Source organism: Dasypus novemcinctus, chromosome 23, assembly GCF_030445035.2.
Source record: "Dasypus novemcinctus isolate mDasNov1 chromosome 23, mDasNov1.1.hap2, whole genome shotgun sequence".
Classification (NCBI taxonomy): Eukaryota; Metazoa; Chordata; class Mammalia; order Cingulata; family Dasypodidae; genus Dasypus; species Dasypus novemcinctus.
Genome location: NC_080695.1, coordinates 17461805 through 17484263, shown reverse-complemented (window position 1 = coordinate 17484263; position 22459 = coordinate 17461805). Strand labels below are relative to the sequence as shown.

The 22459-nt window shown below is 57.5% G+C and overlaps 1 protein-coding gene across 1 annotated transcript in view; it reads left to right on the top strand.

Moving 5' to 3' along the window:
• The first annotated feature begins 6581 nt into the window (after positions 1-6581).
• The window catches only part of SRRM3 (serine/arginine repetitive matrix 3), a 34790-nt gene continuing 18912 nt past the window's right edge, over positions 6582-22459 (top strand). Inside the window, 6 exon segments of the mRNA XM_058285914.2 lie at positions 6582-6848; positions 13451-13549; positions 21570-21597; positions 21599-21702; positions 21784-21864; positions 22333-22362. Coding sequence (XP_058141897.1) covers positions 6616-6848; positions 13451-13549; positions 21570-21597; positions 21599-21702; positions 21784-21864; positions 22333-22362 — 575 coding nt within the window. The 5' untranslated portion in view covers positions 6582-6615.

The following is a 22459-nucleotide window of genomic DNA, read 5'->3' as shown; positions in this document are numbered from 1 at the left end:
GCGCTCTCCTGGCCTTCTTAGTCGAGGTCCCTGGACCCTGACATGCCTTGGCCTGGAGCCAGGGCTGTCCCCTGTCAGAATCCCCTCTCCCTCACCTAGAGAAGACTCATCTTTCAAAAGGCCATTTCAAACATTGCTCCCTTCGTGAAGCTTCCCAGACCCCTCCCAGGCAAAGGGAGACCCTCCCTGCACTCTTGTTTGCTCCCCCAACACCGGGGAATGTCTTCATGACAAGCTTGTCACTGAAAGAATGAACACACTGAATGGTCGCCCCTGAGACAATGGAACTTGTCTCCATTTTGCAGATGAGAAAACTGGGTCTCGGGGAGGTTTAATGACTTCCCCTGGTCACCCAGCCAGAGGTGGGAGAGCTGGAATTCAAGCCCAAGTCTTCTGACTCCAAATCCAGGGCTCCTTGTCCTTTGCTGGGCCTCGTGGAAGGCAGCAGAAAGAGCTTCATGCCAGGAGGTGGCTGAAGTGTGACCACGGATGGTGAGCTTAGTTGAAGCCGTGGGAACCTGTAGCGTGGAGGAGGATGGAGCACTTGAGTCCTGGCCTTCTCTCTGGGAAGGTGGGTCTCTGGCAGACAGGGGCAGGGAATGGTGTTGCCCTTGGGCAAGAGAGGTTTCCAAGCCCAGGGCTGGGGACCTGGGCGCTGTCCGTGGTGCTGGAGGCCCGATACTCTGCAGGCGCGACTTGAGGGGAGGTTGGGGAACATGCTGAGGCCAGGAGCCCAGAGGGGAAGGCTGTTCATTCCCTGACCCACCCTCCCCACCCACCCCACCTCTGGCCTCTGGCGTCTCCTCTCTCCGTGCGTCTTCTCCCGACAATCAACCATCTCGCTCACTCTCTGGTTTCAGCCTCTAGCTACATCATAATGACTCCCAAATCAGGGCTCAGATGTGACCCTCCTGAGCCCCAGCCCCAGGACCTGGGACTTCCTGGACAGCTCCACTTGTATGTCTAGGGATTTCTCACACTCACCATGTCCAAAACAGGATGGGTTGCTACTGACAAATAATAACGTTCACCAGTGCCATTTATTAGACGCTCATTGCATACCAGGCACTGTCCTAGCATTTCACATCAGTTCATTCTTTATGATGAACCTATGAGGAAGGTGCAGAGAGTTTAAATCAAATGCCCAAGGACATTCAGCTCATGAGTTCCCAAAGGGCACAGCCAGGGCCTTCCAGGGCACGCCCCCTTGGATCCATACATGGCCCCCTGCTCACTACTGCCTGCTCCCCCCTGCGGACCCAGCCAGGCCACCACTGGCCTGAGAGTCCTACCCCTCTGCACCCTGGGTGAGTGATGATCTCATTAGCTGAGAAGCCTCCATGCCTGTCAGCAGCTGAGTTTCTGGACCCCACAGTACAGATGGACTGTTTCACCTTCAATTAATCTCCACCAGCAGGGCTGGACCTGCAGGCACTGCAGCCAGTCTGTGGAACATCCAGTCCACAGCCAGGCCTGCTCAGGGGACTCATACTTACGTCTGGGGAAGTGGGACTAGCCCAGGACCCAACAACGCAGTTTGGAAATCAGGGCTCTGGCCCTCTGACCACTTCTTAATTAGCAGAAGAAGGGGTGCTCCCATCAGCAGGCATTAAATTAGAGTTTTGTGACTTAATCTGCACTTGGGTTTGCTTGGCTCCAGCATCTGCGCTTGCCCTTGGGACCTGCCCTGGTGTGGCTCTGGCCACCAGCCACATCAGCAGGAAGAAGGTACCTTGCGGGTTTGGTGGTGTACATACAGAGTCAGGTTGGCCAGTCATCTTAGTTTGCCAGGACTGAGGTAACAAAGTACCACAGACTAGGTGGCTTAAACAATAGGAATTTATTATCTCACTTTTGAAGGCTAACAGTCAAAAATCAAGGAGACAGCAGGATCATGCTTTCTACGAAGTCTGTAGCATTCTAGTGGTGGCTTGCTGGTAATCCGTAACTCAATCTCTACCTCTGTCACATGGCCATTTTCTCTTCTTCTGTCTCCTACTACTGTGTCCAAATATCCTCCACTTATAAGGACTCCAGACATGTTGGATTGAGCCTACCCTGGTCAGTTTGGCCTTCCCTTAATTAATAGGATCTTCAAAGATCCTATTTACCAATGAGTTCACATCCACAGAACCAGAGGTTGGGACTTGAACATGTCTTTGTGGGGGACGTGATTCAATCCATAACACCAGACTTCCAGAGCAGGAAAGGACCTGTGGATTCTTTGAATCTGGTCCCCTCATTGTCCAGCAGGGAAACCAGGGTCCAGAGGAAGGGAGAGAACAGCTCAGGGTCTCCCAGACAATCAGGGGTAAGGAAAAGACTTCCCATTGCCACTCTGCCACCAAAGAGATGCATGTCAATATCCCAAGGACCAAAGACAGTTAGGGTGGGGGTTGACCCCCACAGCTCCTCACCCTCAACACTCCCCCAATTCACCCTCCATGTTCCCTATCACAGTAAATGTCCACCCACCTGGTCACCCAAACCAGAAACCCTATGCCATCCAAGACACCGTCTCCAGCCCTGTATCCATTAAGTCACAAATCCTGCCAAATCTGCCCATTTATCTCTTAAGAATTCACCTGCTCTGGTTTCCCTGCCTCCTATTCCACCCACACCCCCTCACCTCTACTAGGAAGCCTGCCTGGACCAACCAGGCAGGGTTGAACTTCAGTTTCGCAAGTTCTTTTTCACGAAACTGCACTGCTTGGTATGTGTTGGTCTCCCAAACCAGCTATAAGCTCCCAGAGGACCAGGATGGGGTCTTGTTCATCTCCTTTCATAGGACGGAGCCAAAAGTAGATGCTGAGTGACTGTTGGTTGACTGAGTGAACAGGGTCTACCTCCTATTTGAACAGTGCCTGGAATGAGGAACTCACTCATATTGGGATGAACTGCTTGGCTTTTTAAAAGCTAATTGTTTTAAAAAATTTCTTTCTTAGACTGAAGTCAACCCTGACTTCCCTGCAAGAGTCTTCTGCAACCACCCAGATTGGCTAAGTCCTTGCTCCTCAACTGAGGTCCACAGACCAGCAGCATCAGCATCACTTGGGAATTTGTTAGAATGAAAACTCTCAGGCCCCACCCCGAACCTACTGGATCAGGAACTCTGGGGGGAGGGTCCAGCTGTGGTGAACAAGCCCTCCAGGTGATTCTGATTCCCAATAAAATTAGAGAACCATTGCTCTAAAGCACTTGCTCCCAACTGCTGATCCACAGGTAGGCTGGATCAGAACCTACAGATGCCCAGTTTAATTCGAATTTCAGGAAAACAAGAAATAAAATTTTACTATAAGTATATCCCAAATATTGCCTGAAATTCAAATTTAACTGGGTGTCCTGTATTTTTATTTGCTAAATCTGGCAACCCTAGTGGCAGCCCTCTACTTTTAGAATGCTTTCCAGCAGATTTAACCAAGTTTGGCTTCCATCTCTACAGCCCTTCATGTATTTGAAGATAGGGATTCTAGCCACCTGTATATTCTTTTCACCTCCCCATTCTAGGTATTGTATTTTTATTGATGCAACTGATGCACTTTGGGGGCAACCACATTATGATATTGACTCAAATTGAGTCTGTGATCATTTAAAACTCCTAAATCCTTTCTAAATATGCTCCTGCTAAATAAACTCTGTCTACCCCCATTCCAATTTTAGAAAGTTAGCTCAGGACCCAGCATCAGAATATGGCATTTCTCAATATCCTGTTTTGCCTCCTTAAATCCCTTCTGTCTTTTCAATCTGTTGAATCCTTTTGGGTCTTCGCACTGATGAGCCCTTCCAGGTTGTGTCCTAGGTGAAGTTGATCTTCAAGCTGTCAATGTTCCCATTCAGCCAAAGGTAAACATACTGGACTAGGCACGGCTGAGGACAGAGTATAGTGGTCTTCCACTAAATATACATCTACTATGACATTGACCCGATACCAGTTTCCTTTGAGCATAGGTCAATCAACCAATTGCACCAGAACAGAAGATGAGTATCCACCAGCCCAATGGCTCCTTCGTATGAAATCTCATAAAGATTTCATAAAAGATAATAGATGCCTCACTCAGAGACCCTGTGCCTGTGGCAACCCCCAGGTCTGCTGGCCCAGCAATCCGGACTTGGAAGGGAAGCAGGTAGTGCACAGTGACTCATATTAGGAGCTCAGAGGTCATCCTTTAAATAACCTGACTCAGAGTCCTGCCTGGCTTCTCTCCAACTCACCAGGTGAAGTTGGTAGGCTCTGCCATCTGTTCTAGTGAAAACTCGGCTGCATCTACCCCCTCCTGTCTTCACACCCCTCTCCTTTCCTCTAGTCGTTTCTGCAAAGAGCATCTTCAGCAGCCCAGCTCTCCTCCCCAGGCATGCTCCCAGTGCTGGGGAGATTACTCAGGGTCTGGAGATCTGAGTGCATTCAGAGCTGCTCCTGCCAGCTTCCCCTTCCCTGCTTTCAAGGAGCTCAGCCAAGTTCTAGGATGGGGAGTCTTGCCCAGGCCAGAGGGAAGGCATGCAAAGCAGTATTGCTTGAGACACAGCTCCATGGACTTTTGCGCTGGGGCCTTAGCATTTTCTCCCCAAATTGCCAGATGCTCTGAGGAGAGGAAGGAATGGTCCCCTCCCCTCAAAGGGCTCACAGCCTAGAGAGGGAGACAGACATGCAAATAACAAACTGAACCCAAACATCTAAATGGCATATTAAAGAGATCCAGGTAAAAGCTGTAGGAGCATGAGGAAGGAAAGAAGTAGCATTCCTTGGGTTAAGGTAGTAGCAGGGGAAGGGAGGAATTGGCTATGTGATGTTGAAAAGAGGGGATAAAGGGCCAAACTTGATGACAGGTGAGATGCAAGTGACCAGGTCAAGGGGGGTCTCCAAGCTCCGCCTGTGCCTCTGGCTCAGGTAACCAATAGAAGAGGGCTCACCCATGAGCCAGGAACAGTGGCCAAGGCAGGTGAGGAGCAGGGCCCCCGAGCTCTGCCTGGGGCAAGGTGAGTGAATGACGCTGTAGAGCAGGGGTTCTTTTAACCAGGGGCTCCGTGAGCTTGAATTATCTTTTTCTCAGGCTTCTAACTGAAATCTAGCAGCATTTCCTTCACTTATGAATGTAGGCAATAAATAAATTACAGTAGTATTCATTTCACCTGACTGGCAAAGGGGTCCAGGGAAGAAGAAAATGTTAAGGACCCCTGCTAGACAGCATCAAAGGACAAGCCCAGGTGGAGCTGGGGGTGGGCTAGGGACAGAGGTGGCAAGTCGGCAGGATTTGGGGATGGAGAGAATTCTGAGAGATAGGAGTGAGAAGTGGCAGGTTTTGTCTGCAGACCCCCAAGAGCTGCCACCCCCTCTTCGAAGAGGGTCTAGAATGGTGCTTCCACTCAGCAGTGGGGATCAGAGGTTGAGAGAGGGACAGTGACTTCCTCGGGGTCATAGCGCGAGGCGTGGAGGAACCCGGCCTCGAACCCAGGGACTTGGGGCTCTGGGGAATGGACATGTAGGAGGAGCTTATGCTCTATCACACTTTACCCCCTGTCACTCTGTCCCCTTCAGAGCCCTTCTCTCTTTGCCTTCCCGTCATCCTGGCTCTGAATGCCCACCCCACCTCTGGGGCCTATGGGGGAGTGTATATTGGGGGGACGGGGTAGTGGCAGGGAAGGCCTCATCCGGGCTGCCCAGATATGCCCCATTCCTTCTCGTCCCGCCTCTCTCCACCCCTTCCCTCCCTCCCATCCCACTCCCTGGGAATGAGGCCTCCCTGTTGCTTAGCAACTAGCAGAGACTGGGAGAAAGGAATAGAAATAGCTCAGGAGGTGCCTCCCCCCTGATAAGATGGAGATCCTTAGGGTGAGGGGGGGCCTGAGCCTGCTCCTCGCGCAGCCAGGGCTTCTCGCCTCGCGGGCCACGCTGACCCCACCCCACCCCCAGTCTGCGGGAGGGAGTGGCTGCCTGGAAAGCTAATGCCAGGGCCACATCACGAGAAGCAGCGTTTGGAGAACAAAGGAGAACAAAGGAGGGGACGGGCCAGTGGGCCTCCATCTGGGCCGGACCCCCCTGGAATGTTGGTCCTGGAGGAGAAGGCCAGATCCAAGTGGGAATTGAAAACGGCATAGGGGTGGGAGTGGAGCTGACCCCGGAGAAGAGCAGCAGATGGCCCAGGAGGGAGCACAGGTGGTCTGCCACCCCACAGGCCAGAGCCAGGACAATGGGGGGTGGGGGGCAAGGTTTAGGGTGAGCCTGAAGGAAAAACAAAAATAAAACAATCAGACTCCCAGAGATCGACTTGGTTGAGCAGGGAGTTGGCAAGGTGTGTGGGCAGGGGCTGGGTGGGGGCACCACAGTCTCCTGAGATGCCACCTTTCCCAGCCAAGGGCCCTCAGAGGCCATCTACCCTGGTCCGCCCAGCGTCCAGTCCCTTCTCATGCCCTGAGGAGTGACCCCAACGTGCAGACCTGCCGCCTGTCCCCCTCTCCAGCATGAAGCGAAGCAGATTAGCACCGTGAGCGGACCCTTAAACCGCCGGGATTAACGGGGCGCAGGAAGGAGCTTAGCAGGTGGCCGAGAAGTGACCAGCCCGCCCCGTGTCTGTCCCGCAGGACCGGCGGCCGCGGCCAGCGGCTCCGGACCCAGCCGCCATGTCCGCCACGGTGAACAACGGGGCGACCAGCCTGCCGTCCCCGCCCGACGCCGCCAACGGCTTCCCGCAGCCCGGCGCCTCCTCGGGGGCCTGGCCGCGGGCGGAGGAGGAGATGCGCGCCGCGGAGCCGGGCCTGGTGAAGCGCGCGCACCGCGAGATCCTGGACCACGAGCGCAAGCGGCGCGTGGAGCTCAAGTGCATGGAGCTGCAGGAGATGATGGAGGAGCAGGGGTGAGCCGGCGGCGGGGCCGCGGGGCGCGCGCCAGAGCCTGGGGCGCGGGGCGGGGCCGCGGCCGAGGGCGGAGCCGGGACGGGAAGGCCGAGGTCAAGATCGACGGGCGAGTCCTGAGGGAGGGGCGGGCTGGGCTGGGGCGGAGCCCAAGGGCTTCTGGTGGGGTGCGCGCGGAGTTGGGGCGACGGGCTGAGTCCGGGCAAGGGTTGGGACCTGGGAGCAGAGTGCCGGGCAAGGGGCCAGAGGATGAACCAGTTGGAGTGGAACCCGTGCTCTCCCAGCTCACTTTTCATTCATTTGTTAGTTGACTCATTCCATAAGCTGACCTGGAACCCCTGCTCGATGTCAAGCTCCGAACTGGGCTCGGATTTACAGAGTCCCTGCCTTCCAGAAGCATCTAGTCTAGCCAGACAGAATGGAATGTGAACATCAGTGACAACTCGAGGCCTCGGTTTCCTCTTCTGTGAAATGGGTGGATGGAGCTGCCCTGCTCTGGCCACCCCACGCCAGTGGGCCCTTATCCTATGCCAGGCCTGCCATGGTTTCAGCAAAAGGATCCCGGCCAGCCCTGAGAAGCTAGCGCAGGTTTCGCCCTGTCTAGTTCGGAACTGGTCTCAGGGGCACACAAGTGTGCAAGGGGCTGTGCTGGACAATTGCTGGGGCCCCAGAGCCAGTGTGGAGCCATTGACTGTTCTCAAAGACACACCCCCACCCCCCACCCCCACCCCCGTTCTACAGTCTAAGAAGGGAAATAGGCGTGTTCTTGATCAACCCCACCAGGAGGTGGATTAAAATCAGTCCTAGCACAGGAGAGGGCCAAGGGCTTCAGGAGATCAGTGAAGGAGAGATCCTGGGGGCCAGGGACGGTTCCCAGAGAGGACATTCGATTGGGCTTTTACAGATGAATAGGAGTTTGTCAGGCTGGGAAGGACAGAGTGCGGGAGGACACTGCCAATCACTCCATCCATCAGTCAGTAAGGGTTTAGGGAGCCCCCCACTCAAGTCTAGTGGAGACAGGACAGACCTCACACCTGGGGCTGGAGGCAAAGAAACTAGAGCAAAGAATTCCCCCTTGGTGCAGCTCTGAGGACAGCCGAGGTCCCAGGAGTTCCCTTTTGCATCTGCCCTGAGTGCTATGAAATTAGTGGGCTGGCTGCTGAGGGAGGAGGGTGGTGCTGGAGGGAGTGAGGCCTGGAGCTCCATCTTGGCCACCTATGGCCCAGGCCTGGAGGTCTCCGTCCTGTGCAGAGCAGTCCCTCCAAACCACACCCTTGCCTGTCCATCCAGGATACGCAGGAGGCAGCCAAGAAATGGGCCACCCTCCCTGCGGTGCGCCGAAAGACACAGGCCCCGGCAGAGACAGCCACTTGCTGAAGGCCATCCGGAAGGCTGGGGCAAGGCTGAGCCTGGCCCCCGTGCCCAGTGCTGGCTGCCAGGCAGGGCCACGGGCAGGAGAGGAGGGAGGGAACAGAAGCTTGGTGCTCAGCTCCCACGGAGGGCCAGGTGGGGGTGGGAAGGGTCCCCGGAGAGAGGGGTGGATGGATGGAAAGATGCTGAAGAGAGAAAGACAGGAGGCCTCCAGCTGGCAATGAAATCACGTTTGATGAACTGTGGATGTGGGAAACGGAAATGAGATCCCAAGGGGCGGGGGTTGAGGAGGAGGTGGGGCGTGGATATGGACCTTAATTAAACCTGCAAATCCTGCCGAGCTGGCAGACTCAAGGAGGGAGGAGAGCGGGCAGGTGGCTGTGGTTAGGGACCCAGAGATAGCAGGGCAGACAAGGGCCACCTCCTGTGCATTATTCTTGGAAACTGTCCCCCCACACAGAGCTCTGTCCCCTCAATGAACTCATCCCCTTCCTGAGCCCCTCTTCCCTCCCTGAGCCTCCTTCTCTTCACTGAACCTCCCCCATCCTTTCACCGAACCCCGATCACCTCTCCCTGACCGAGCCCTTCCTCTCACCAAGGCGCTCTCCCCTAAGCCCCCGCCCCCGCCTGCACACGTGGGGTCATTAGCAGATGAGAGCAGCCTCAGGCTGAGGGTGATGGCATTTGACCCTCAGCACCAAGCGCACTGTCTCTCTGGGGACAGCCGCTTGGTCTCTAAGTGATCAGCAAGGGCCCCTTCCCCCAGCCGAGCCCTTGAGGTGGTCCTTAGACAGGAGCCTCCCCCAAAGCCAGCTCCTGATTTCCCATCCCCCTCCCCCTCCCCGTTCCTTAAGGCAGCCTGGTCCTGGAGCGCCGGGCACAACCACCGTGAAGGCCAAGAGTCCAGCCCGTGACCTTGGGCTTGCCGCGGTTTACTGTAAAATAGGGACAGCAGTCCCTGCCTTAAGGCGTTGCTCTGAGGGTCCAGAGAATTAAGGCACAAACAGGGCTGCCCAGCCCCCCGCGGGGCCCCAGGAAGTGCTCAATAAACAGTAGTGCCCTCTCGTAACATGCAGCCATTAATATCCATTTTCTAGAAACGCTGGGTCATTCGCATTTATTTACCAGGTTCTTAAGCATTTGACAAATACTCGCGCCAGTCACAGGAACACGCATTCTTTCGGCCGCATTAAAAGGCAATCCCTCTCCTTAATATTGATGGATGGCCGGCTAATTTGCTGGTGACAGATGCTGCACTTGGAGTCACCTCCCCCGGGAGCCTCTGCGGGCACCCCGCAATCACTGCGGGGCCCAGAGGAAGGGCCCTCCCACCTGTGCGATGTGGTGCTGCCACCCCAGCCCCAAGCATCCCCCCCCACCCTACCCGACTTCTTGTCGCTCCCTTTTTGTGAGGACACGGCAAGGTGGACAGAGCCAGGCGCTGGTCCTGGCTAAGCTTGGGGCTTTGAGCCCTCTTCTCTTTCTGTTCTGTTTCTCATGTGTAAAATGGGAATAATAAAGCCTCCCACCCCACCCCCCACCGAGCTGGGGTGAAGATCAAATTTGTGATCAAGGAAGTGATGCTCCAGGAAGCACTGGACCCCAGCAAGGAAAGGCAGAATTAAACATGGTCCGCTCCAGAGACTTCTTTTAAAAGGCAGTCCTGGAGAGCATGTTAAGTGGTTGAGCACCTGCTTCCCACATACGAGGTCCTGGGTTCGATCCCTGGTATGCCCTAAAAACAAAAACAAAACAAACAAAAAACCAACTCGGGGGAGCCGTGGTAGCACCCACCTCCCCCATATGAGGTCCCGGGTTCAACCTCCAGCCCAAGTACCTCAACAGCAACAAAAAAGCCTCTCCCTCCATTCCCCTCCCCCACTGCCCCAGAGGGTGATCCAGGTAGCCCCCAAAGCCACAATGAATTGGGCATGTCCTTCTCTCCTGGCCTGTAGAGAGAGGTGAGGACCACAGTGCTAACTGGGGCTGGGGGTGGGGCATCTGAGCCAGGAGGCTGGGGGCACTGAGACAGACACCATTGCCTTCTTGGTGTCCCACCCCCACCTACCCCTCGAGCCCTTGACCTTGAGTCTGAGGCTTTGGCCATGCCAGCCAGGCCCCCTGCATGGCCTTAAGTTGGCAGGCAATGCCCCCTCCCAGGGAGTGGGGGGTCTGGCATCCCACTCCATCCCAGCCTCTGCCTCCCCGGGAAGCAGAGAGAGAAGAGGCCAGGTGATTCCCAAACTCCTGGCCCTGCACTGACCTGGCAGGCATCTGGGGTGGGAAAAAGCAGGGAAACTGGGGTGACTGGACCTGTCCCTACTGCTGCCGGACAAATAATCCCCTGTTGCTGCCATTTATTGTGCATCTACTACATGCCGGCACAGTGCAAAGCGCTTTGTACTCGTCTCTGGTAAGCCTTGAAAGATGGATTGCTATCCCATTTCACAGGCACAGACGCTAAGGCCAGGGGAAGTTTATCAGGGTGCCCAGGTCCACAGAGCTAGAAAGCGGGCGCATCCCAGGATTCCAAACCAGCCCTGCCTGGTTCTACTGCCTCTCTCTGTACTCACTGCACCACCGACCTCCCCGAGAGGGATGACCCTGAGAAATATGGTCGTTGCACTTGAGTCCTCTTACCCAATAGGCAGGTGACACCCTGGGTCCCCAGCTTCTCCCAGCAAAAGACCCTGGGGTGGAGAGGACCCCTCCCCAGGCATCTGTGCTGGTCTAGTCAGCCGGCCCCCCAGCCCCTCCAGCAGGCAGGTGCTGGAGTTGGTTAGTTTGCCTTGGTGCTACTGGCCTGGGATGAGCCCTACCCCACCCCCACCCCGTGCCCCCCACCCCACCATATGTGCTGCTCCAGGTCTTAATCAAACGCTGGGCTTTTATTCCTGCCTCCCAGCCTTCACACACTCCTACAGACCCCCAAGCCTGGGGCTTAGACCCTGCCAGAAGCCCCCCCTCAAGAACCTGGGGATCTGGCCCAGCCTCACCCTGGGGATACCTTCTCCTGGTCCTGCCTAGTCCGGACCCGGGCCGATGGCCCGGCCAGCTCTGCCTCCCTCCCGGAGCTCTAGGAGTGGGAGGGCTGGGCAGCGCTAAAGGACCTGGGCTGCGTTTGCCTCTGTCCTGGTGACAATGACAAGCCTGTCCCTGCAAAGAAGGTGAGACGGGGGAGTAATTTCTCTGTGTCCCCAGGTCAAGCACCCAAGCCTGGGACCAAGGGAGACACTGATGAGCCAGGACTCAGAGCGTGGCGAAGCTGGGTTACAAGTGCAGGAACACGGGGCAGCCTGGGCCAGCGCCCCCTGGGGTGGAGGTGGGGGGCTGGAGGAGGGGCGCTCCTCCCCCCTGCTGGGCAGGACCCAGCGCTCCCACGGTGGGCTACACGGCAGCCCGAATCTTCAGCTGGCCAGACCCCTAAGTGGGGTCAGGGGCAGCCATGGGGACACTGGGTTAATCCTGTGAGCGGTACTCCCCATTGCCACCCCCTGCCCCGTGCGCATGTTCCCTGGGTCCTCAAGTCCCAGGCGGGACTTGTTGTTCTTAAGTCCCTCCTACATGTTCTTACGTCGCTTTTTCCCTCCGTTCTCAGGGGCTGCTGCCTAGTTCTGCCTTCACCATCTTCCTGGGTCTTTGCAGCAGCCTAAAGCAGGCCCCCACCTCCAGCCACGCGGCCACCAGGGCCATCATTCCAAAATGAGAATTCAACTCCTCAGCACCGCTCTGTCACCGTTCACTCATTTTTCAAATATTTCTGGACGCCACAATGAGGCAGGCATGGTGCTGGCGCTGGGGAGGCAACCGTGAGCCAGGCAGGCAAGGCCTCTGCTCCCAGGGGCCCCTGGGGCCGGCGCAGGGTGCAGACAGGTCAGCACAGAATCACTAGAGCGTGAACTACCTGCCAGCATCCAGCACGTACCAGTTGCCATGGAAACACAAACGCTGGCACCTAACCTGGTCGGGGGTATTCAATCTGCTGTAAACATCCAATGAGTCGAATCTTTGTGCTCCACCGTGATTATTTCCATAGAGTCAATGTAGAAGCTAATTGATGAGTCAAAGGATGTGCTCGTTTTTCAAAAGACTTTTCAGAGGAATGGCCAGTTTGCCTTCCCAAAAGCCTGGGTCCATCTGTGACTGCTTGTTGAAAAGTGGGGAGGAAGAGGAGGAGAAAGTGAGAGGGAGAAAAGAGGTGGATCCCAGCAAGGAAGCAAGGCAGTTTCCAGGGGCAGGCTGAGGGTGGGGTGCGATGTGGGGACAGAGAGCGGAGAGCGAGCGGGTGACAGAGACAAGACAAGCCTCCCTTCCCTATTTTGCCACCGTATCTCTGACAAGGACAATGACCTTAAGCCCAGGAAGATGGTGGGGTCTGAGACCCCCAAAATTCATTCAGTAACAGACGCTGAGTATTTTCTCTGTGCTGAGCACAGAGCCAGGGGCTGGTTGAGCAAAGACCCTTGAGGGGCAGGAGGGAGACAGCTGGAAGGGGAGATGCAGGGTGGGCTGCGAGACCGGGGCAGGCTGTCACAGTGACAGAGGACAGAGCCTGATCCCCCGTGCAGGGAGAGGGGTGAGGAGCAGGAACTTTGCTCCCAGAGACCGGGGCTCAGGGAGGGAGAGACCGGGCTCAGGGAGGGAGAGAGAGGGGAGTTGGGAGGTCAGGAGCCTCCATTTCAGGCCCAAGCTTCATCTGCACCCCCACGGCCAGGGGCAGAGGGGAGCAATGGGTCTGCCTCTTAGACCCTGGGCAAGCCTTGACCTTGCAGAGGTAAGGATGCTTTGTGTGCCTTCCAAGGCTGAAGGTCAGGTGTCAATGATAAGGAAAGCAGAGAAAGCCATGTCTGTGTCAAGGCCAGGCCAGGATTCCCTGCTTTACACTAAAATGGATGTGGAAGGGAGGCCTTACCTGGGCGTGGGAGAGAGCAAGGAGGAAAGGCTCAGCCTCACCTGGGCGGACACCCCACCTCTGGAACAACTCCTCCTTCTGTTGGTTTGTTTGTAAGTTTGGTTGGTCAGTTGTTTGGTTGGCCGGTTGGCCGGGTTCGGTTCGGTTAGTTGATTTGTTGGTTGGTTGGTTGTTTTGGCGCAAATTGGTAAGTCTTGGGCTTGCTTGGTTCTGTGAACCAAGTTATTGGAAGCGGAATGCACCCTGTGACCGAGGGCTGGGGATGGACTGGATGGGGGCTAGGCAGGTGGGCATGTAAGAGCCAGTTCTGTGCCACGGCAGGTACTCGGAGGAGGAGATCCGGCAGAAGGTGGGGACTTTCCGGCAGATGCTGATGGAGAAGGAGGGAGTGATCACCAGGGAGCACCGACCTGGCCACATGTGAGTGCTCACCTGCGTGGGGGAGGGTGTGCCGGCTTGGGCAGCAGCTGGGGGCCAGAGGGGACTTTCCAAGGGCTCCCTCGTGTGGCTGGATGGTGAGGAAGAGGAGGGGAGAGGGTGCTGGCCTGGCCCAGACCACAGAGCAGGGGCATCTGGGCACCTGGGCATCACCGGAGCCTCCCCTGCCCTCCCCTGGTCCCATGTGTGGCTCAGCCATGGGAGGGATGGGGGAGGTAGTCCAGAGCTCGGCTCAGGGACCCCTGTGCTGCAAATCAGGAGACCCTAGAAAAGCCCACCCCCCCACGTTTCACTGACTGACGGTGATCCCAGCCAGGCCCCTACGCCCCAGTTATTACCACCTGGGAAAAGGGCTCCAGGGTCAGCACGTGCTCTGGAAGTAGGAGCTGCCACACGCATGCCATTGCCCTGGGCAGACAGACACGGGGAGCCCTGGTGGGCTCTGGGTTCATGGGGAAGACAGGGAGGTCGATTTTGTCTCCGATTGGAGAAGTGTGAGCCACTCAAAACCATGCACTAAGTGAAGCAGGCTGCTGGGGGAGGGAGGCGGGAGCGGCCTGCGCCCACGGCCATCCAGCCGGGCAGGTGGTGAGCACCCAGGGGACTCGCAGGACGGCCACCCTGATGGGCCATCTCCTTGCCAAACCCAGGTTTCTCCACCCGGCGCCGCCGTCACGTGCTTCTCCGGCGGAAGGGTGGGTGACAGGCTAGGATGGACGCTGCTGGCCGTTTAGGGGGAGGATTTGGCGCCGGCTGTCTGGCTGAGGGCCTTAAGGTCCTGTTCACCTCTCCTTCCATGAAAATAAACCGATGGCAGTGCCTCCAGAGGGGGTTTTCCTGTGGCCGCCATCTGAAGGGGCCACGGCACCTCGAGAAGAGACCGCCCCTGGGTGGGGAAGCCCTTCTCTGCAGATCTTCCGTGTTGTCAGGATACCGAGGACTGCCCACCCCACCCCACCTAACCCGCATCTCTCTGGCCGGGGTGGGAGGCAGCCTCAGGCTTGTGGGGGAGCCAGGCTCAGCCTGCCTGCGTGCTCGCCCCGTCTGGCCCCGAGCTGGCTCCGAGCTGGCTCCACCACCACCTCCTCTTGAACCTCCCTGGCTCACAGGACCCCTCAACAACTTCTGCTCCGCGCCCCCTCTCTCCCTCAGCAGCCCCCAGGGGAGCAGGCCGCCCTTCCGCTCCCTTCTCAAACCTCCTAACAACCGGGTTCTCTCTGCGTCTGCCCCCGCCACCCACCAAACCCAGGAGGGCTTCCTGGGACCCAGCCTCTCCCTCCTCCGTCCAGCGTCAGGGCTCGGTCGTGCCGTCCCCTCAGGGCTCTTGCGTGGAGCTGCCCCGCTCCCGCCTCCCGCTCCAGCCGGCAGCGCTTCCTTCTCCCGGGCTCCTCCCTCTTAACCTAATTCCTGACCTAAAAAAGAAATCCCTCCCTCCACGCTGCTTCTCCTCCAGCTACCAGCCACATTTGTCTGCCTTTCACAACATTTCTGGAGAGAGCGAGCCGTGTCCCCCACTTCTGAAGCCTCGGCATCCCTGCCACCAGAGCCTACTGGCCTGTGGCTTCTCCCCTGGGAAGGGTCACAACAAGAGCAGGGGACCGTCCTTCTTCCTGGTTGCGTACCTGGCCTGAGTGACAGCCTCTTGAGCTGGTCTACTCTCCACATTGGAAGTGGCCTCGTCCTGCTGGAGTGTCTGCACTTGATCGCCGGGGGGTGGGAGCCAGAGAAGTTTTGTTTTTGTTTGTTTATTCAAAAAGCAAAAATAGGTTTCACAGAAAAATCTTGCGTAAAATAGAGCTTCCGTACCCAGTGACGGTTTCTGAGAGGAGGTGTGATGTGAAGAGCAGGCATCTGGGGACACCCCCGTTGGAAGGGGGCTCCGACGGGGCAAAGCTGCAGGGAACATGAGGGGGCGGCAGGTGCTCTAATCTGGGAGAGACGTGAGGAAGAGGAGGAGGCAGGTTCCCTAGACCCTGAGAAAGGGCAAGCTTTGATCTTTGGAAATTGATGGAATGTGGAGAGTCCTATTTTGCCACAGAAACCTGATGTGGCTCCCCATCCCCCGAGAGAAAGCCGGACTCCCGTGCCTGGCCTTCAAGGCTCTCCCCACTCCAGACTCAGCGGGTGCTCCCATCTCAGCATGTGCCGTGCCATGGCCATACTGCCCCGCCCGCAGTGCCCACCCCTGCCAGCCCGCCCCGCTCGCAGTGCCCACCTCTGCCAGCCCGCCCCATCCGCAGTGCCCACCTCTGCCAGCCTGCCCCGCCCACAGTGCCCACCCCTGCCAGCCCACCCCGCCCACAGTGCCAACCCCTGCCAACCCGCCCCACCCCGCAGTGCCCACCCCTGCCAGCCTGCCCCACTCACAGTGCCCACCTCTGCCAGCCTGCCCCACCCGCAGTGCCAACTCCTGCCAGCCTGCCCCACCCCGCAGTGCCAACCCCTGCCCAGCCCGCCCCACCCACAGTACCCACCTCTGGCCAGCCTGCCCCATCCGCAGTGCCCACCTCTGCCAGCCTGCCCCGCCTGCAGTGCCAACTCCTGCCAGCCTGCCCCACTTGCAGTGCCCACCTCTGCCAGCCTGCCCCGCCCACAGTGCCAACCCCTGCCAGCCCTGCCCCGCTCGCAGTGCCCACCCCTGCCAGCCTGCCCCGCCTGCAGTGCCCACCTCTGCCAGCCTGCCCCGCCTGCAGTGCCCACCTCTGCCAGCCCTGCCCTGCTTGCAGTGCCCACCTCTGCCAGCCTGCCCCACCCACAGTGCCAACCCCTGCCAGCCTGCCCTGCTCGCAGTGCCCACCTCTGCCAGCCTGCCCCGCCCGCAGTGCCCACCCCTGCCAGCCTGCCCCGCCCGCAGTGCCCACTTCCACGCCTCTGCTCAGGCCGGGCCTTTGCTCTAACCCCCGCAACACGTCATTTAATGCTGCCTCCTAAAGGTGCTTCACTCAGCTTCCCGGGGATAAAAGCAGACTCTTCTCTTCTTTGGAACACAGTGTTTTCTCTTCATCTCATAGTTGGATCATATCAGTTCTTTTTTTCCAGTCCTTTAAGGGATAATTGTTTTTATATGCAATAAAACAAAAGAAGAAAGGGTGTATGGAAAAGGCTGTTCATGAACAAGTTCCTGCCACAGACGCAGTGAACAACGTGCTGCATCTCCTCCTGTCTTTTGGGTTTTCTCTGCATCTGATTTTTTTTTCATTTTTTTTCTAACTTATGGGTTTTTTTTAACTAGTTTTATTTATTTAAAAAAAATTTTTTTTTAATTTCTCTCCTCTTCCCCCACCCCGCCCGTTGTCCATGCTCTGTGTCCTTTCGCTGTGTGTTCTGTGTCCACTTGTATTCTTGTCAGTGGCACTGGGAATCAGTGTCTCTTTTTGTTGCATCATCTTGCATCAACGTGTGGCATCACTCCTGGGCAGGCTGCACTTTCTTTCGTGCTGGGCGGCTCTCCTTACGGGGCGCACTCCTTGCACGTGGGGCTTCTCTACATGGGGGACACCCCTTGTGGCACTCCCTGCACGCATCAGCACTGCACGTGGGCCGGCTCATCACACGGGTCAGGAGGCCCGGGGTTTGAACCCTGGACCTCCCATGTGGTAGGCGGACGCTCTATCTGTTGAGCCAAATCCGTTTCCCTGCATCTGATTTTATATGCGGTGACCCTCGGCACATCACTTGACCTCTCTATGCCTCATCCCCTTACCCTCCACGTGGGATGTTGACAAGGTTCCCACGTCCAGGATTCCTGTGAGCAGTAATACGTACAGTGCATGGACCCCGTCCCCTGGCTCCAGGTTGGTGGCTGCCAGCTGCACCCTGCTTCCTGGGGTGCTAGAGGAGAGGCTGCAGGCCTCCTCTTCCTGCTGTCTGCGTCCAGCAGGCACCACTCCCTGCCTGAGTGACTGAGCCGAGGGCAGTCCCTGTGCCTGGAACCCTCTGCCTCCTCTGGGCTCATTCATCTGTCAGTTGGCCCTTATGCTCTTGGCTAATGGAAAACAGAACCAGTTAATTAGCTGAACTGCTGGCATGAGAAAGAGCCTGTGATGGGCAGTGTTCCCCGGTCCAGCACTGCCTATGGCTGTCCGTCCCACCCTTGCATCCCATGCAGCACTTTGCGCTCAACCTTGATGCATTGTTGGCCCCCCTGGAGCAGACTCGCTCTCGTCAGCTCCGTGGGGCTCCGTTTGCCATCCATTACTTCACAGGCACGTGGTAAGCTGTCAATTAACTAACGAGCATGAACTTCAGAGCATAAAATGTGCAGTCTAGAACTCAGCACACTCCCCAACAACCGGATCCAGAAAGTAGGGAGGGGATGGCTGAGCTCAAACACCTAGCTTTGGCTCGTCTCTACAGCTGGGAAGGTCAGCCAGCAAGGTCAAGGGCGGGCCTGTTCACACTTTAATTCTTAAAGCCCGCTGGGTAGTTGAACCTAACATGCTTTGCTGAAAAGTCCCAGGACCATAGACCCTTTCCCTCTCTGGGCCTCGGGTTTCTCTGTAAAATGGAGGGGGCTCGTAATTTCTCCAAACCAGGAAATGGCTCTGAATGGGCTCTGTGAACTGTGCGGAGCTATTTAAAACACTCAAGAGCCTTGCTGTCAGTCTTAGTACCATGGAGGAAGGGAGGAGAGGAGAACCCAGGAAGCACAAGGAGTGCTGCAGCAGCCCGAAGCCAGCAAAAGAGCCCTCCCGCCCCAGGCCTTTCCGTACCCCCTGGAACTCCCAGGACACGTCTTATGAGAAGGTTCTGAGACCATGTACCCCTGCCTGAGCCTGCAGCTCTTCCCCCCATACCTGTCTTTCAAAGCTCCCAGCAGAAAGATCCCAGGTAAACCTCCTGGAAAGTCAGCGAGGCCAAATGATAAGGCCCCCGGAAGAAAGAATCAAATAGGGGTGGGGTGGGGAGTTCCATTCCAGGGGGAAGGGAAGGGTATCCTGAGAGGTGTGCTCAGCGGAGTAAAGAGGACAGTAAGGGAAGGAGCAAGTGAAGGAGGAAACTCAGAGAGCAGCGAGCTCGGGGCTCACCCACCTGGAAAGTTAGAGGGCCAGGAAGGATTCCTGCGTGGTGGTGACAATTCAATTAACACCATTGAATTGTGCACTTGGACGTGGCCAAGCCGGGAACCGTTATGTTGTAGATAGGTTATTATAATACAATTTAAATTAAAAAAAAAAAAAAAAAAGGATTCCTGCAGAAGGCAATGCCCAAACTGAGATCTTGTATTTGGTAAATAAACTTCATCAATTTTGTGCAGGATAAACTGAAGCTCCCTCCTCCTCCCACCGGCTCACCCACACAATTTTGTGTTTTGCTGAAGTCTGGGTTGGATGCGTCAGGCCTTTGTGTGGCTGAAGGGCCCTGGAGAGGGTGATGGGCCCTGGCAGGTGGAGGGAGTTGGGGATTTCTGGGACAGGGACAGGGTGTAGGAGGCCAAGAGCTTCAGGAAGAGGAGGGTGGGGGACGAGCAGAGAAGTCCCACGAAGGGGGGTGGCGGAATTGGCTCTGCAGAGGCAGGGGCATGGCACGCCCTAGCCTCCATCACCCCCGGAAAGCCTCCGGGGCCACCTGTGCGACTTCAAGGCTGTCAGGACCCAGGTGGCCTTTGGGAATTAAATGGCCTTTTGGAGACTGGCCTCAAGGCTAGCTAACCTTGTCATATGTGAGTTACATTCTTTTCTCTTTTTTTTCCCCCTTTTTAAACAAGATCAGATTTTCAAAGATTCAAGGCGCAGCTTCCCCAGGGAGGTTCTTCCCTGAAACCCCGCCCCTGTGGCGGTGTGTCTCTTCTTGTGTGTCACGGCCCCTCCTCTCCCTGGAATGGCACCCGCTCGGGGGGCTTCCCCAGCAGGATCTGACGGCATCCTCTCCTCAAAGCCAGGAGACCCTTGGCCGTGTTGCATAGATGGGGACCTTCAGGCTCAGGGAGCGTGGCCAGAACCATCGGGGTGATTCCCGAGCGCCACCCTCCAAGCGCTGGCCACCGGCTCTGGGCAGGGAAGGGACAAGCCCTGGGGGCGGGGAAGGGGTGAGCCAGGTGAACGGCTCAGGGCGCCCCGGGGGTTCTGCTGCAGCCAGGCCAGGCTTTCATCTGGGAGCCATTTCATCTGGAAGCAGGATGTGTGAAGCAGCAGGAATGAAACAGGCGGCTGCGGAGGGGCTCACGCTCGAGCTGGGCCCCAGGAGGTCAAAGCCAATGAGACTGTTACAGATGTGGGATGTTACATTTAAACCCCATGGTAACTACAAAGAAAATATCGGAGAGTATGCCAGCTCCTGGAGACAGGAGGAAGTGGGGATGGGGAGTCATTGCAGCACCGGTATAGGTTTTTTCGTTTGGGGAGATGGGAAAGTTTTAGTAATGACAGGTGGTGAGGGGACGGCTTGGGAGTGGTTGAGATGGAAGGTGTAGGTTCCCACAATTAAAGAAAAGAATAAGCAACTGAAGAGGCACTGACAAATGCAATACAGGTCTAGCAAGAGAGGAGAAAAGGCTCAAAGGGGCATTACTGGGACATATGGAAAAAATTGGAATACAGACTGCGAGCTTTAGATTTATGTTAAATTTCTTGAATTGCTAACTGCACTTAAGGTGTGTTACATAACTGAATATCCTTGCTCTTGGGAACTTTACATGGAAGTATTATGTGTTTGAGGAGCAGGATATATACAAACCTCTGACTCAAGTATTCAGAAAATGGACTGATGGATAGATGGATGGGTGGGTGGGTGGATGGATGAGTGGGTGGAGGGTGGGTGGGTGGTTGGGTGGGTGGATGGATGGTTGGAGTGATGAGTAAATGTGACACAATGTTGAGGGTGGTGGATCTGGGTGTCTGGGAAGGGTGGGGGGGTGTGTTGGAGTTCTCTGTATGGGGTTTATATTATTTTTGTAGTTGTCCTGTGTTTTTTTAAAGTATTTCAAGGTAAAAAGTAAAAAAGGAAAAAAAGGAAGAGAGGGAGGAAGGGAGGAAGGGAGGGAGTAAGGAAGGAGGTAGGGAGGGAGGAAGGAAGGGAGGGAGGAAGGAAGGGAGGGAGGGAGGAAGGAGAAGGAAGGAGAGGAAGGGAGGAAGGGAGGAGGAGGGAGGAAGGGAGGAACGAAGGGAGGAAGGGAGGGAGGGAGGAAGGAGGGAGGGAGGGAGGGAGCACAGCCCCACTCCCCTGGTGAATTTCCCAGCAGCCCTGTGAGAGAATCTCCATCCTTACCTTGGGGAAGAGGATCAGAGAGGGGACAAGACCTGCCCCAGGTCTCACAGCCTGGGTCTCACTGGGGACAGGATGTGATGAAGGCAGGTCCGCCTGGCTTCAAAACTCTGGTCTGGGCCCAGCTGCCTTTAGGAAGAAAGAATTACTCGGGGAAGCACAGGCAGGGAGCAAACATCTGTGGCAGAGGATGGCTGGGGGCTCTGAGCCAGAAGCAGGAGGCCGGCCGCCCCGCTGAGCAGAGGGGAGCCGGCAAGATGGATGGGGAGGCCGCGAGGCCAGGCGGGGAGGCCCGCGGCCGCGCCGCCGCAGGCAGTGATTGATGGGGACATTCGGCCGCCGCGAGACGAGCAGCGAGGCCTCGGGTGCCGCGGAGGGGAGGGCGGGAAGAGGCTGGAATATTTCAGAGCACCCCCGCCAGGGCTGGAGGAAGGGGGGGAGGCACTCAGCCAGGGGCAGAGGCTCAGGGACCAGGCCGGCGAGGAAGGAAGGATGGACATCTGTGAGGGTGGCTCCGGAAGGGGGGAGCTAAGAGGGGGTTAAGGCGCTCTGCCAGGGAGTGGGGGGCTCAGGAGGGGAGGGGCCTCCTGAAGGAGGAGGGGGCTTGGGGGGGGGGCAGAGGGAGAGGGAGAGCGTGCTTCCTTTCTCTGTTGCAACATAGGGCGCCACGGGGGGGGGGGGGGGGGGGCTCCTGGAGGGGAAGCGCCCAGGTGGGTGACCCAAGTCTCCCCACCCCGCCGACCCCGGCGCCCCAGGGCGCCGCGGGGAGCGGGGTGGTGAGCGTCCCTGTCGCCGGCAGCGTGGCGGAGACCCCGCGGCTGAGCGAGGGGCGCCGAGCGCGGCCTCGAGTACGCGCCCTTCGACGACGACGACGACGGCCCGGTGGACTGCGACTGCCCGGCCGCCTGCTACCGCGGGCACCGGGGGTACAGGTCAGCGCCGCCGCGGCGAGGGCTGGGGGGGCCGCGGGCGCCGGGCGCCCCTCACCGCCGCGCTGGCCCTTTCTCGCCCAGGACCAAGCACTGGTCCAGCAGCTCGGCGTCGCCGCCTCCCAAGAAGAAGAAGAAAAAGAAAGGCGGCCACCGGAGGAGCCGGTGAGGGGCGCGCCCAGGGGAGCGGGGGCGCTGGGCCTCCCCCACCGCCTTCCCTCTGCATTGGCGGGACAGCCCCTCGCCGAGCCCCTCTCCCCTCCTCTCAGCCGCCCCCCACGGTGTCCAAAGCCTCCTCCCTCGGCTGGAACCCCACTGCCTCGCTGAGCCCCTCCTCTCCCCCAAGTTCCCTCCCCTCCCTGAGTGTCCCTGTCACACTCACCTGCCCGCTCCCCCGGGATTGGACACACTGACCCTACCCCTGGGTTCTTCCCTCCTGCTCTCACTCCCCTCCTCCCCTCCCAGGGGTCTAGAACCCCCCACAGCCGTGCCTAGCCTGGGGTTTGGTGACTCAGCCCTCTCTATAAGCCCCTCCTCCCCCACCCAAGCCAAACACCTGGCAACACTCTGCCACCCACACTGACCCCTCCATCTATCTGTCTGTCCTTCTTTCTCCCCTGGCATTCACCTCAGCAAAAAGAGGAGACTGGACTCTGAGTGCAGGTCAGCGGGGAAAGTGGGCTCAGGGCTGTGCTATGGGGGGGAGGGGACCCCAAGCCCATCCCCCAGAGCCTGGGCCCCGGACACTGCCCCACAGGCG